This window comes from Garra rufa, chromosome 20, assembly GCF_049309525.1.
Source record: "Garra rufa chromosome 20, GarRuf1.0, whole genome shotgun sequence".
In the NCBI taxonomy this organism is placed as follows: domain Eukaryota; kingdom Metazoa; phylum Chordata; class Actinopteri; order Cypriniformes; family Cyprinidae; genus Garra; species Garra rufa.
The window spans coordinates 6,594,858-6,609,857 of NC_133380.1; the positions used below are offsets into that span (position 1 = coordinate 6,594,858).

Genomic DNA, 15,000 nt, shown 5'->3' on the forward strand with positions numbered 1-15,000 from the left:
AAACATTCATTTCCAGTCATAGACACTGATCGGTTTTGGTGGGTGAGTGCTAATGTTTTTAAGTAACTGCACAGGATGTTGCAGGATTGTGGGACATTTAAACGCATTTAAATGTGAGCAGGTGGTCAGGAAACCCTCCTGAGCCTGCAAGATTCAGTAGAGGACACATTATTAGTTAACAAAAACAACAACAACAACAACAACATTTGGGCAACAGTCTAAAAAAACTCAAACTACACTTGTGAAGTCACTACCAAACTATAGTCTGATATTCACAGTTTTCTGGGTCCATGGACTGTAACGCTCATTGTCCGTCTTCTGCGAGTGTCCGAACTCACTCTGACGCGGTTTGATCGGGTACAAAGAGCTCGGCTCGTTTCGTGACTTCAGGAGGAATTATGAGAGGCCGGCACACGGATGCGGCAGTCTCTCTCTTCCTGAGATTCCCAGCTGAAAGCAGAGGAATCGCTGAGACCCAGAAGGCCGGAGGTCTAGCAGGGCCTGCGTTCAGGTGTCTGTGTTGGGTCTGGCGTCCTGTGATGGACAGTCTTGCGGACAGGAGCTGTCAGGAGTCTGAGGGTTCGGAGAGTCGGTCTGGAGATTCAGGTCTTCGCCCGCTTCCATGGTGTTACAACTCACACAACCCTAAAAACAGAAATAAATAGATTAGAAAGGGATCCAACGATGCAAATCAGCATATTAGAATGATTTCTGAAGGATTGTGTGACACTGAAGACTGGAGTAATGATCTGAAAATTCAGCTTTGATGACAAGAATAAATTATATTTTAATTGGTAATTTTAAATTGGTGAACATTAACCTTACCAACCTCAAATGTACAACTGGTAATAATTCAAATCAAAGCATATCAACTTAACATATTCCTTTGAATTTTAAAGGAACTTATATCAAATTAATTATAGTAAATATTTGTAATTATTAATTATTTTTTTCTATATTTTACTATTTTTTTTATATTTGAGCAACACGTTTACATTAATTCGTTTAACCCATATTTTGGACATTATTTTTTAGCAGGGTTATAAACTGCATATTAAATGTAAAAAAATATATATATATATTTAGCCTAAGCTCCAGAAGAGCAAATTAAATATTTTTATTTGCTATGTAAACATAATATACATATAATATACATACAAATTAATTAATAATTAATTATTTTAAATTAATTAATTAATTTTACTAAATATATAATTTACTAAACTAATTACTAAAAATTACTTAAAATGTAATGTATACACAATTACATAATAATTATTAAACTATGACTAAATAAATGAATAATAAATAAATACAATTAAATAAAAATGATTTATTTTAATTGTTAGCGCCTTACTAAAACTAAAAAAATAAATAAAATAAATATTAACTGAAATAAAAAATTTAAATAATGAAAAATATATAAAATGTAATAAAGAAATAATAAAATAGAAATATAAAAAAAAACTTGAAATAAAATAAAATATAAAAAAGAAATAATAATAAAATAAATAGTTTGACAACTTTTCATGAATAAAATAAAATGAAATAAAATAAAAATGAAATAAAAACACTAATAAAATATTTTGCCTTACCTCCTAAAGAGCAGGGATATTATAATTTATTTATTTCCAAAACTCTAAAAAAGAAAAAAATATTGTTACTTAAAATAAAATAAATATGAACTGAAATTAAAATAATAAATATGTATATATTATATGTATATACATAAATAAAGCTAATCTGTCAACTAGGTGAGTTAACTAAAAAAAAAAAAAAAAAAAAAAAATATATATATATATATATATATATATATATATATATATATATATATAAAAAGAAATAATAAAATATAAATATTAAAATAGTGACAACTACCTGATTTATTTTCTATATATATGAAAATATGAACTAAAAAATAATGAAAACTAATATATCAACAACTAATAAATATGTTTTATATATATATATATATATATATATATATAAAAATGAAAAGTAACAATAATATTAATAAAAATAACAAAAATGTGCATTATGCAAGTCTGACATGAAAATATCAGTGAAGCTCCCAGTCAAAGAATATGGAAGAATATGGTCAATTCATTAGTCTATAGCATTACACTTGTTTGATACTGATGTAAATAATACGCTCTGTACCTGTGTGTTGATCTCCTGTGGGACCGTTTGCTGATGGATCCAGGGATGAACCTCGGCCAGCTCCTTCTTCTGGTCCTGGGTGAACCAGGGCTGCATGGGCTGCATCAGAAGCAGCTTCTCCCGGTCTTCCTGAAGAACCTGCGCCTGATCCCTGCATGGATATCCACACACACACAACATAAAACTCACTTACACTGCCTCAAACAGCACACTGCTTTGATTTCAACACCTTAATACTGTTAAAAACATCTAGGCCCTCTCCTCCGTCCATAACCTGGTCACGCTCTCTTTAACATGGCTCTCATTGTGGACCGTCACCTGGAGTCACCTACCTCAGGGTTAACGGTGCAATGAGACATTTAGCCTGATCACAATTACCTCAGCGAGAGAGCCTGGCAGCGCTATCTCTTTCTCCTGTGGAAAGAGATGCTCAAAATGTCACGTTTCTCTCAGCTTTCTCAGAGGAATGAGCGGGAACCCGGGATTTAGGGAAAGAGAGGGGGAGGAATGTTCCGGGTGTGGTACCTGGGGCTGATCTGATACGTCATCATGACGGGCTCGGGCGTCTGCTTGATCATGCTCCATAACGGGTTGTCCACGTGCTTTTTGAAGGTCGTACGCTCCCTTTCCTGCGCCTCCGCCGTCTTGCGCGCTTTCCGCGACGTGTCTGACGAATCGTTGCTGGCGAAGTACTTGCTGCTGTTGCTGCTGCCTGTTAGGAGTCAGTTTAATGAAAATGTCAAGAACGTTTGTGTTTCACAACACTGCTATAAAAGCTTTTGTTTTTTTAAAATTGATATAAAATTACTTCTAAAATATCTTCATCTTATGAAGAATAAAAAAAAAACAAGATTCCTGAAATATAGTATATAGTATTTAAAGAAAACCCATGTACTTAGATGCTTTCCTTATATGCGTTTGTTGGAATCTCTTTGTAATATCATTAAAAAAATGATTTTCTTACTTAGATTTTTTGTCTTGTTTCCAGCCAAAATATCTACAAATTCTTAAATCAAGGATATTCTAGTCTTGTTTTCAGAATAAAACGTCAAAATTAAGTGCGTTTTTGTTTGAAACAAGCTAAATAATCTGCCAATTTTTTTAAAGATTTTTTCCAAAAAAAAAAAAAAATTAAAATAAATAAAAAATATATTTTTTACAAAATAAAAATACTTAAAATACTGACATAAAAGGTATTTAAAGAAAATGATATTATTAAAACTTTAATATTTTAAGTTTTTTTTTGTTTTTTTGAATAAATGTTTATTTACTGTTAATGTGCATACGTTTGTGTTTGTCTTTAATGTTTAATTTATAATTATTGGTCATTATTTTATGGATTTGTATGTGATCCCTTGGCTATGTTCTTTTTGTGCTATCTGTTCAAGCATTAATAAACAAAAAAAATAAATAAAATAAAAAAGTGCTTTTCTTTCTTAGAATTTTTTGTCTTGTTTCCAGCCAAAATATCTACAAATTCTTAAATCAAGGATATTCTAGTCTTGTTTTCAGAAAAAAACGTCAAAATTAAGTGCGTTTTTGTTTGAAACAAGCTAAATAATCTGCCAATTTTTTAAAAGATAAAAAAAAAAAAAAAAATTTAAATAAATAAAAAATATATTTTTTTACAAAATAAAAATACTTAAAATACTAACATAAAAGGTATTTAAAGAAAATGATATTATTAAAACTTTAATATTTTAAGTTTTTTTTTTGTTTTTTTGAATAAATGTTTATTTACTGTTAATGTGCATACGTTTGTGTTTGTCTTTAATGTTTAATTTATAATTATTGGTCATTATTTTATGGATTTGTATGTGATCCCTTGGCTATGTTCTTTTTGTGCTATCTGTTCAAGCATTAATAAACAAAAAAAATATAAATAAAATAAAAAAGTGCTTTTCTTTCTTAGATTTTTTTGTCTTGTTTCCAGCCAAAATATCTACAAATTCTTAAATCAAGAAGGATATTCTAGTCTTGTTTTCAGAAAAAAAACGTCAAAATTAAGTGCGTTTTTGTTTGAAACAAGCTAAATAATCTGCCAATTTTTTAAAAGATTTTTTGCAAAAAAATTTAAAAAAAATATATATATTTTTTACAAAATAAAAATACTTAAAATACTAACATAAAAGGTATTTAAAGAAAATGATATTATTAAAACTGTAATATTTTAAGTTTTTTTTGTTTTTTTGAATAAATGTTTATTTACTGTTAATGTGCATACGTTTGTGTTTGTCTTTAATGTTTAATTTATAATTATTGGTCATTATTTTATGGATTTGTATGTGATCCCTTGGCTATGTTCTTTTTGTGCTATCTGTTCAAGCATTAATAAACAAAAAAATAAATAAAATAAAAAAGTACTTTTCTTTCTTAGAATTTTTTTGTCTTGTTTCCAGCCAAAATATCTACAAATTCTTAAATCAAGAAGGATATTCTAGTCTTGTTTTCAGAAAAAAAACGTCAAAATTAAGTGCGTTTTTGTTTGAAACAAGCTAAATAATCTGCCAATTTTTTAAAAGATTTTTTGCAAAAAAATTTTTTTTTAAAAAAATATATTTTTTACAAAATAAAAATACTTAAAATACTAACATAAAAGGTATTTAAAGAAAATGATATTATTAAAACTGTAATATTTTAAGTTTTTTTTTGTTTTTTTGAATAAATGTTTATTTACTGTTAATGTGCATACGTTTGTGTTTGTCTTTAATGTTTAATTTATAATTATTGGTCATTATTTTATGGATTTGTATGTGATCCCTTGGCTATGTTCTTTTTGTGCTATATGTTCAAGCATTAATAAACAAACAAAAAAATAAAATAAAATAAAAAAGTGCTTTTCTTTCTTAGAATTTTTTGTCTTGTTTCCAGCCAAAATATCAACAAATTCTTAAATCACTAAGTATTTTCTAGAGTAAACATTACTGTCTTGTTTTCAGAAAAAAACGTCAAAATTAAGTACGTTTAACTTTGAAATAAGATTTTTTTGCAAAAAAAAAAAGTTAAAATATTTTTTTTACAAAATAAAAAAAACTTAAAATACTAACAAAATATCATTTTGTGGTTGAAATTGTATATTTGAAATATTTTAGAAAGACTAAATATATATTTAAAATTAAATCTTATATTAAAATGAGATATTTTTTTTACAAGAATGTTAATACTTATTATTATTAAAAAGATATATTTTAATTATAGTAACAATTATACAAATATTTAATATAGTAACAATGTCCCTTTCACATGATTTTTTTGGATTAATTCAAATTTATATTGTAAACATATTTTAATATATTACTCAAGGCCCCTTTACATACATGACTAGAATTTTCATTCTTGGGTGAACTATCCCTTTAAATAAATTAAATATACCTTTTTTTTTTTTTTTTTACAGATTTTACACAATATTTCACTTAAATTATAAAAGTAATAATTAATAAACATTTTATATATTATATACATATTTACCAAATGTATATTGATTCAATAAAATATTATGAAATACTGCTAAAAAACAATATTTAGTAGTGATTAGGAGGAGATTATTATGATCTAATTACCATATCACTAATTCAAGCCCTAGATGGTTTGATCCATTTTACTTAGCCAAAACTGGGAAAAAAAAATAAAAAATGTTGGAAATGTAAATTCAATGCAAAAAGACATGTGTAATTCTCTCCACACAACATTGAGTGTGATGGAAGAGTGATTTTGATGCGCACCGGTGTGGCTGGTGGATGTCCTGTTAGAACCAAGTCCCGACCCAGAGCCCAGAGACCCTCCTGACTCTCCAGAACCACTGCCCGAGGCATTGGAGCCGGTTCCAGAGCGGGCGTCCTCCTGTAGCAACTGGTCAAGCATTTCGCTGGAGGTAGAATGGGCGTCTTGGTTACCCAAATCACTGGGAGCATCCTCCTGTGAGCAGAGAAACAGACAGCTGGAGTCATTCACACTTTAGCTTCATAATTAAAATAAAGTTATTACTAATCATTAAATATGAAGCAAAACTAAAAAAAAAAGGAAACTATAAAGGAAACAAAAGTATGCGCAATTGCTTAAGCCCCTTTCCAATGATTTCTTTTTTTACGAAATATATATTTTCCAAAAAAAACAAAAAACTATTCTCGCAATATAACTGTATTGTAAATATATTTTAACGTTTAACTTAGATATTTTACGTATTTTAATAATAATTAATGAAATAACAATTAGTCTCTTAATGCCCTTTTATGTTTTTTCCCCCCAAGTATTTTATATTTTTTTATTTAAATTTAAGTACTTTATTTATTATTAATTTATTAAACAAAATAATATTTGCATAAAATTATATATAAAATAACAAGTCTCTTAAAGCCCTTCCACATGATCTTTTTTTACAAACATTTGAAATATGGTATTGTGCATATATTTTATTATTTTGCATAATTATTGTAATAATAATAAATGAAGTAACAATTGGTCTTTTAAAGCCCTTTTACATGCCTTTAAGTATTTTAATATAATTTTTTTACTTAATTTATTAATCATTAATTTATATAAATCTAGAATATTTATATTAAATAATGTATATAATAACTGATGTCTTATAGCCCTTTCACATGCTTTTTTTTAAACATATATTTAAAATATATGTTGTAAATATATTTTATTATTTTACTTAAATATTTTAAGCATTTTAATAATAATTAATGAAATAACAACTGGTCGATTAAGACCCTTTTATGTGATTTTTTAATTTTATTGTACATTTTAAGATTTAAATTTATATATATATATTATTTTTTACTATTTTTATTATATATTATTAATTTAATAAATAAATAATATTTATATAAAACAAGATATAAAATAACTAGTCCTTTCACATGATTTTGCTAATATAATTAACATATGGTGTAAATATATCAATATTGTACTTAAATATTTTAATAATAATTAATGAAATAACACTTGACCTCTTAAGGTCCTTTCACTTTATTTTTAAGCATTTTAGTATTTAATTTTGACCTAAATAATTTATTCATTGTAAATTTACACTAATCTTAATTAAAATACTGCTCAAAAAAAAAAAAAAAAATACATGGTCTTTTATGTCTATCCACATGATTTAATTGAAATATATTTTTAATACTTTACTTAAATATTAAGTATTTTAATAATAATTAATGAAATAACAATTGGTCTCTTAAAGCCCTTTTACATTTTATTATTCACATTTTTACTTAAATATTTTAAGTAATTTATTAACTATAAATTACATTGTTTTAAAATTATATTTATATAAAATAATATATAACATAACTGGTCTTTTACAGCTTTTTTACATTTTTTTTAAATATTTTATTATTTTGTTTAAATATTTCATGATAAAAAAACATAACTGACCCCAAATAATCTATAAATATTATAAAGTAATATTAGAAAGTGTAAGTATTTTTTACAAAACTATTTTAATAAAAAGTTTTTTAAAACTGCTTCAGTCTGCTTTAAGTCTGATCTCAGAGGGTCTCACCGGTTTGGCGTGGTGCTCGTGCAGACTCTCCGGACCGGTGCTGTTCTGGGCTTCGCTGGGTTTGGTCAGCTCCTCCTGGAGAAGGTTCAGCTGTATGGGTGAGCTGGAGCGAGAGCTGGAGAAGAGTGCTGTGGGTTGTGCAGCATCAAGATCTTCCCCAAACCAAGGTGCAGATATCGAATCAACCTCCGCAGAGGCACCAGGTGGCATCGGAGCTCCAGTGACGTTGGGACCTGGAGGATGACCCTGCGGCGGAGACCCATTTGGCATATGGGCACCAGGTTGGATGTAGCCACCCATATTATATTGAGGCTGGGGAACGACTCCGGGCGCTGGCATGGGCATCCCCTGCAGGTACATGCCATTGTTGTAAACGGGGTAGCTAGGAAGCAGGACGACCATCATGGGAGCCATAGGAGCCATGGGAGGCATGGGTTGGAGGTTCTGGACGCCTTGGTCAGGCTGGACCACTATGGGCTGCTGATCCGCACCGACCATAGTGTAGTAAGGGGCTGTTTGCACGGGCACTGCCATGGGTGGCACAAAGCCGATGTTGGATGGCAGGGGCTGAGAGGACTCTGAGGAAGGCCAGGAGGAATGAGGCGCACCTGTGGGTCCAGGAAGTGACCAGTAGTTGCCCGGCTGGGAGCCGTAGCTGTCGGAGGAGTCTTCTGGTTTGGGGCGCTTGTGTTTGTTTGGAGGACGCACAACGTCAGCTGAGAGAAGATGGGAAAGGAGTGTTAATGAGTCTCAACACAACAATGTAACATGGTAATGCTCACTGCTAACACATTTTATTTTTTGTGAAACATCCCAATTAATTTGCTATTTTGTGTTTAGTTCATTTAACTAAGGCATTTTTATTTATTTGCTTTAGTGTCAGCCATACACAATTGCAGAAAAAAAATATATTAATTAATACTTATTATTATTAAAAACATTTTAATTCAAATAATAATTATAATGATCCTTAATGCAGTAGAATTGGTCTTTTCACATGATTTTTTTCACAAATATTTTAAATACATATTGTAAATATATTTGAATATTTTACTTAAATATTTTAAGTATTTTAATAATTATTAATGAAATAACAATCGATCTCTTAAGGCCATTTTACACGATTAAGTATTTTAATATATTTTTATTAAATATTGTATTAATTATTATTTTACACAAATCTAAAATAATATTTATATCAAATAATATCTAAAATAACTGGTGTCTTACAGCCCTTCCACATGATTTTTATTATTTGTTTTACAAATTTTTTAAATACATGTTGTAAATATATTTTAATATTTTACTTACATATTTGCAGTATTTTATTTTACATTTTATTTTACATTAATCTAAAATAATATTTATATAAAATAATATATAAAGGAACGGGTCTCTTACAGCCCTACCACATGATTTTATTTTTTCAAATATTGTAAATACTTATTATTAATATATTTTATATTTTACTTAACTATTTTAATAATAATTAATAAAATAACAATTGATCTCTTAAGGCCCTTTTACACTAATAATATTTTTTATATTAAATATTTTATTAATTACTATTTTAAACAAATCTAAAATAATATTTATATAAAATAGTATCAAAAATATCTGGTCTCTTACAGCCCTTCTACATGACTTTTTTTTTTTTTACAAATATTTTAAATGAATATTGTAAATATATATTAATATTTTACTGAACTATTTTAATAATAATTACTAAAATAACAATTGATCTTTTATGGCCCTTTACATGATTACGTATTTTAATATTTATTTTTTTAATTAGATATTTTATTAATTATTATTTTACACAGATATATCTAAAAATAATATCTAAAAAAAAAAAAACTGGTCCCTTCCACACGTTTTTTTTTTTTTTTTTTACAAATATTTTAAGTATTTTTATAATAATTTATAAAACAACAATTTATCTCTTATGCACCTTTTTATGTGGTTTTTAAGTTTTTTTTTTCTTTTTACTTAAATATTTATTAATTATTATTTTGGCATAAAAGAAAAATTATTCATTTTGACCCATACAATGTAAAAGTTCTGATCACAAGTTGCTCCAGAACTTTTATTCAAAGCAACTAACAAATAAAGAAAATCACAAGCAATAGACTGATAAATAACAATAGGTAGTGCACAAACACACCTCTGTGATGAGAATGAGCCATGCTGCTGTTGTCCTGCTGGAGGTAGGAGCTGTAAGGACTCTGCAGGATACGATGTCGGAAACGATCCACGAATTGCTGCTCCTCCTTCTGCGTATGTGCCGAAAGTACCTCTTTAGTAAGACCCACCACGAGTAACTCCTCCTGAGCCGCCGAGGAGTTGCTGGGGGCGGGGCGTGCAGGGGTGGGGGCGGAGTCTGTTGGCTCACTACCCATTGGAGCATCTTCTAAAGCAGTGACCTCTGGAGGAAGACAAGCGGCAGATGCAGGTGTTTAACGGTATGCAGGGATGAAAGCAAAGAAAATCTTTTGACTGAAAAGTTTTCTTTGGTCAAACACAATTCCACAGACATGTGTCACACCCCCCGTTCAAGAGCAGTTCAATTAGGAGAGATTTTCCTCCTAATTAAAATATTTTTTTATTGTTCTGATCAACAATAAAAAATACTGATAAAAAATAATTTAAGAAAAAACATTTATAAGCTTTTTTAAAATTTCTAATTAAAACAATATAATAAATATAGCTGCAAGCAGAGATGACGGGCCCAAGCCATCAATGCAATTTCCAACCCGTTAGCAATTTTGCCAATTTTGCATCCCTAATGTCTTGAGATCATGTTGACTGAATTTAGTGGATGTTATCGGTGAAAAGTGCTCAGAGGCGTATTGCAAATTCCAAAGAATGTGTTTTTCACAAAACCTTGAATAGTCGACTTCCTGTTGGGCGAAGCACAGACTGTCAGCAAAAAAGTTGTTCAGCCGGATGAGTGTATGAATTTGGTAACTGTAGGTCAACCGGTGCGCACTACAGACCCCCTGAAACGTTGCCTTTTTTAAGGCTGTGCTGTTTTTGAGCATGTTAAATATTTGAAATAACTGGCGTCTTACAGCCCTTCCAGATGATTTTTTTTAACTAATATTTTAAATATGTATTGTAAATATATTTTAATGTTTCACTTAATGTAAATATTTATTAAAAATTAATAAAATAATTGCCGTCTTAAGGCCCTTTTTTGCATTTTAATGTTTACATTTTTTTTATTGATTTATTAAATATAAAATTAAATATATACAATAATATATCAAATAACTGGTGTCTTACAGCCTTTCTACATTTTTTTTTTTTTTTACATTTTTTTTTTATATATAGTGTACATATATTTTAATAATAATGAATGAAATAATTGGTCTCAATGTCCTTTTACATGATTTTTTTAAAGTATTTAATTTTTTTTTTACTGGTTTCTTACAGCCCTTCCATGTGAGATTTTACAAATATATTTTAATATTTTAATTAATTTTTTTAAGTATTTTTTTGTTCAAAAAAATTGTTTTTTATTGTTCTTTTTACATATTACTCTTTAGGTACTCGTTAATTAAAAGCTGTCACTCCCCTTATAGCAATCTGTGGGCACACAGAAATGGTCTAAGAGAGCAAACAAGTGAGTCTTTCTTTCGCTTTAAATAAGCAAGACTCAAAAGCATGTGCAAATGATAAATTCCAATGAGTGTTATTAATGCCTGAGTCAAAATTCAAATTCTGATCTGTGTTTATAATCACTATATTTACCCTTATTTTTAATTACATTGATGGAAATCCGTCTGAGACTCACTGCGAAAACGGAAATCTGTTGTACGGAGAACTGGGCATGGTTTAATTGACCATACACATTTGAGTCGCTTTATGTGGTGTGAACTCACCTGACTCAGGCTGCGGTACATGCACTATGGTGCTGCTGTAACTGCACTGACTGGTGACGGACACCACGCTCATGGCTTCTGTGGAGATGGTGATGTCTGTGAGCGGCGCTCCCACCACTGCTGCCGTTGTGGCTGAACCCGCAGACACCTGACTGTCCAGAGCACCGGCGCCCTCCAGTGCTGCTTCTGCAGGACAAAGATGGTCATCAGAATTTGTGCAGGGTTTTAGCAGGGTAGAGAAAGTATTGGAGTGGACTATGAGAGTTTCTACCATCTGCGTTTACAGAGTCTTCATGTGCGGTCGCTGCGGGTTTGTCTTCCTCAGACATGGAGGATGAAGATGACGTAGCTATGGACAAAGATGCACTCTTTCGTTTTAGAGCAGACGTCGCACAGCTTTCCAGATATCTAGAGAAGAGAAATCATAAAAACATCCATAAATATATCACAGGCTACACTGAAAATTAATGATAAAGTGCAAAAAAAGTTTGTTTTTAACATTTTATACTTTTAAAATGTAGTTAATTTTATTTATTTATTTCTACAAAAAACGTCTCTTATGTCTGTTTCACATTTTTTTACAAACATTTTAAATATATATTGTAAATATATGTTAAGTATTTTAATAATAATGAATGAAAAATTATTATATTAAATATATAAATATAAAATTATTATATATAATAACTGGTCTCTTACAGTCCTTCCATGTGAGATTTTACAAATATTTTAAATATATTTAAAAATTTTACTTAATGTTCTGAATTATTTGTTCAAAACATTTTTAATTTTTATCTATATGCTATTTTTGTTTATTATAATTTTTATTAGAATTCCAATAATTCTAATATTCTAATTGTAATTATTCTAATGAATTCTAATTTGTTTAATTTCTAATAATTTTGTTGTGTCATTTATGTTCTTTTTAAATATTACTCTTTAGGTTTGGATTGCATATATAAATTAATATATTTGCTAATTACAGGAGAAAAATTATTTAATTTGCTGGATTTTTAAATGTAATCTTTAATTTTCAAGTTATAAATATCAATTTAAAATGTATAGAATTTTTTTTTTTTTTTAAGTTTTATTTTTGGCGTTTTTTGCCTTTATTATGATAGGACAAATCAGAATTGATAGGAAACGTAGTGGGAGAGAGATAGGGGGCGGGATCGGGAAAGGTCCTCGAGCCGGGATTCGAACACGGGACGCCTGGAGTGCAACGGCGCTGTTTGTCGACGCGCTGCCCACAAGGCTATCGATGCCGACGTATAGAATTTTTTTTTATAAAACTAAATTCTACATATTTAAAATAATTATCTTAATTTTTTTTTTTTATTAAAGGTCCCATATTGTACACATTTCTGGAGGTTTATTTTAGTTGTTGATGTCCTTAAGAATATATATTTGCGGTATGAGTGCCAAAATCCATCTCAATATATTTTTACAGCTCCTTTTTTAGGAGCTCTTTCAAGAACAGGTCGATTTTGGCCCATCTAATTAATATTCATGAGCCTCTCTTCTGATTGGCCTGTTGTTTTCTGAGTGACACACAGCCAGGCCAACCACAAGTAACTATGGTAACTAGCCCAGAGCCATAGAGAGAGCCTAGCCTGCTGATACTCAAAAGGATATTTCAGAATGATCATTAATGTTTTTTCTTTTTCAAACACCGAATGCAGTAAGCTACGGAACTGTTGCTTTAGTAAAGCCCCTTTCGCAATGCGCGCTGATTCTGGAAAATTACGGGAACGAGCGCTGTGTGAACAAAAGCCAGAACCAAATGCTATAAAGGCAGTGTTGTAGTGATGATGCACGTTATCATGCGACTCTTCACGACTTCTTCTCTCTCAAAAAATACGTGCAAAGTGAATTGAAGCAGCGATCAGGGAGCTCCTCACTATCAGCGCAGACGCGCAAATTGTTCATCGGGTTAGTTTAAGTTTAGTGAAATGTTCACGTCTCACATCCAAACGTCACATGTCTTTATGGGTTGTGTGTAAAGCACGCACAGATTCCGGAAAACAACTGTGAATGAACCAAATTAAACAATTCCGGAACAAATCATGGGACACATTATCCGTGTGTTTTCCGGAATGGCTGTGTGAAAGAGGCTGAAGTTGACGTGCCGCTGGTCTCTTATATTAACGTTGTTCGGAAGCCTGTGCAACGATGTAGTTTCGACATCTATCGACTGAACAGGGTTTTCTCCACTTGTTTTCGTGTTGTTGTTGCTTAGCAATAAAATAAAGAATGAATATTTAAGTTAATTTTTAAATGTAATTATTATTCCATGTGCGTATGCCTCACCTGATGATGCTGTCCACACAGTTGATCTGCTGGTAGGAAGGAATGTGTGGTTGTTTCCGTGCTTCTTGTAGAGACTGCTTTAGATGATCTCTAATTCCCAAACCCTGACTGGTGTTTGGATGAACGCCTGCGGTCACCACTGAAGGAAACAAATACACTTCAGATACCACTCCACCATGATCAATTCAAGAGATGAATTCGAGACACATTCCAAACCTGCTGTGGCTGGTCCTAAAGGTGTGAGCTTCCTCCGGGAGTCCAGATACGCCTGCTGGCCCCAGTTCTTCACTTTATTGACATCAGCACAAAACTGCTGCAGTGTCATCTACAAGACAAGGGATCCAACGTAAGATCCAGTCAAAACAACATTCATATGTCAATTTACATGCACGTTGAGACGTACTGGCTCTCTGTGTGAATCCTCCCAGAGGTTTCCGTTACTGTCGCTGGATGACGCCACACTGATGTAGTGCTCGTGAGAGCCATTACTACCCAGACTGCCATAGCCGCTGGATCCATTATTATGAACAGGCTGAGAGAAAGACAGATACAATTAACGCAATTAATCTCTAATGTGCTTTGCAACTGTAGTGGTGCCACATAAGAAGCCGTGTTATTTATGTATTTTTTATATGATATTATATTTATTCAAATTTAATTTTTGTCATTTCAAAAAAAAAAAATTACTCTTTAGGTTTGGATTATATTTAAATTAATAAATTCATTAATTTATTTGCTGGATTATCCAGTAATGGATATAAATACACTGTTATTTTAAATGTGCACTACCAGTCAAAAGTTTTTGAACAGTAAGATTTTTAAGGTTTTTTTTTTTTTTTAAAGAAGTCTCTTCTGCTCACCAAGCCTACATTTTGGATTTCAATTAAAATGTAAAATACATTTACCATTTAAAAGAACTGTTTTCTGTTTGAATATATTTTCAAATGTAATTTATTCCTGTGATTTCAAAGCTGAAATTGTAATATTATAATGTAATGTAATATTCTGATTCGTGATTTATTATTATAATTACATAATTAAATTATGTTATCTTTTGTAACATTATAAATGTCTTCTACATTTAATGTACTCGACTGTTTTCGATATTGATAGTATTAAAAATAATATAATAAA

At 30.1% G+C, this 15,000-nt stretch overlaps 1 protein-coding gene across 4 annotated transcripts in view; it reads right to left on the reverse strand.

Moving 5' to 3' along the window:
- Positions 1 to 6: 6 nt before the first annotated feature.
- Positions 7 to 15,000, reverse strand: part of per3 (period circadian clock 3) — a 34,264-nt gene continuing 19,270 nt past the window's right edge. For 2 of the 4 annotated variants that reach the window (XM_073826315.1, XM_073826316.1), the window contains exons 13-23: positions 14,270 to 14,398; positions 14,083 to 14,191; positions 13,867 to 14,005; positions 11,828 to 11,964; positions 11,557 to 11,742; positions 9,837 to 10,097; positions 7,673 to 8,388; positions 5,883 to 6,075; positions 2,686 to 2,872; positions 2,161 to 2,311; positions 7 to 645 (exon numbers count right to left, since the gene is read on the reverse strand). In XM_073826315.1, the coding sequence (XP_073682416.1) occupies positions 508 to 645; positions 2,161 to 2,311; positions 2,686 to 2,872; positions 5,883 to 6,075; positions 7,673 to 8,388; positions 9,837 to 10,097; positions 11,557 to 11,742; positions 11,828 to 11,964; positions 13,867 to 14,005; positions 14,083 to 14,191; positions 14,270 to 14,398 (2,346 nt within the window). In that variant the 3' untranslated portion in view covers positions 7 to 507. Of the gene's footprint in view, positions 646 to 1,595; positions 1,640 to 2,160; positions 2,312 to 2,337; positions 2,575 to 2,685; positions 2,873 to 5,882; positions 6,076 to 7,672; positions 8,389 to 9,836; positions 10,098 to 11,556; positions 11,743 to 11,827; positions 11,965 to 13,866; positions 14,006 to 14,082; positions 14,192 to 14,269; positions 14,399 to 15,000 lie in introns of those variants that run through there. The other 2 variants (XM_073826317.1, XM_073826318.1) reach the window with 2 other exon arrangements.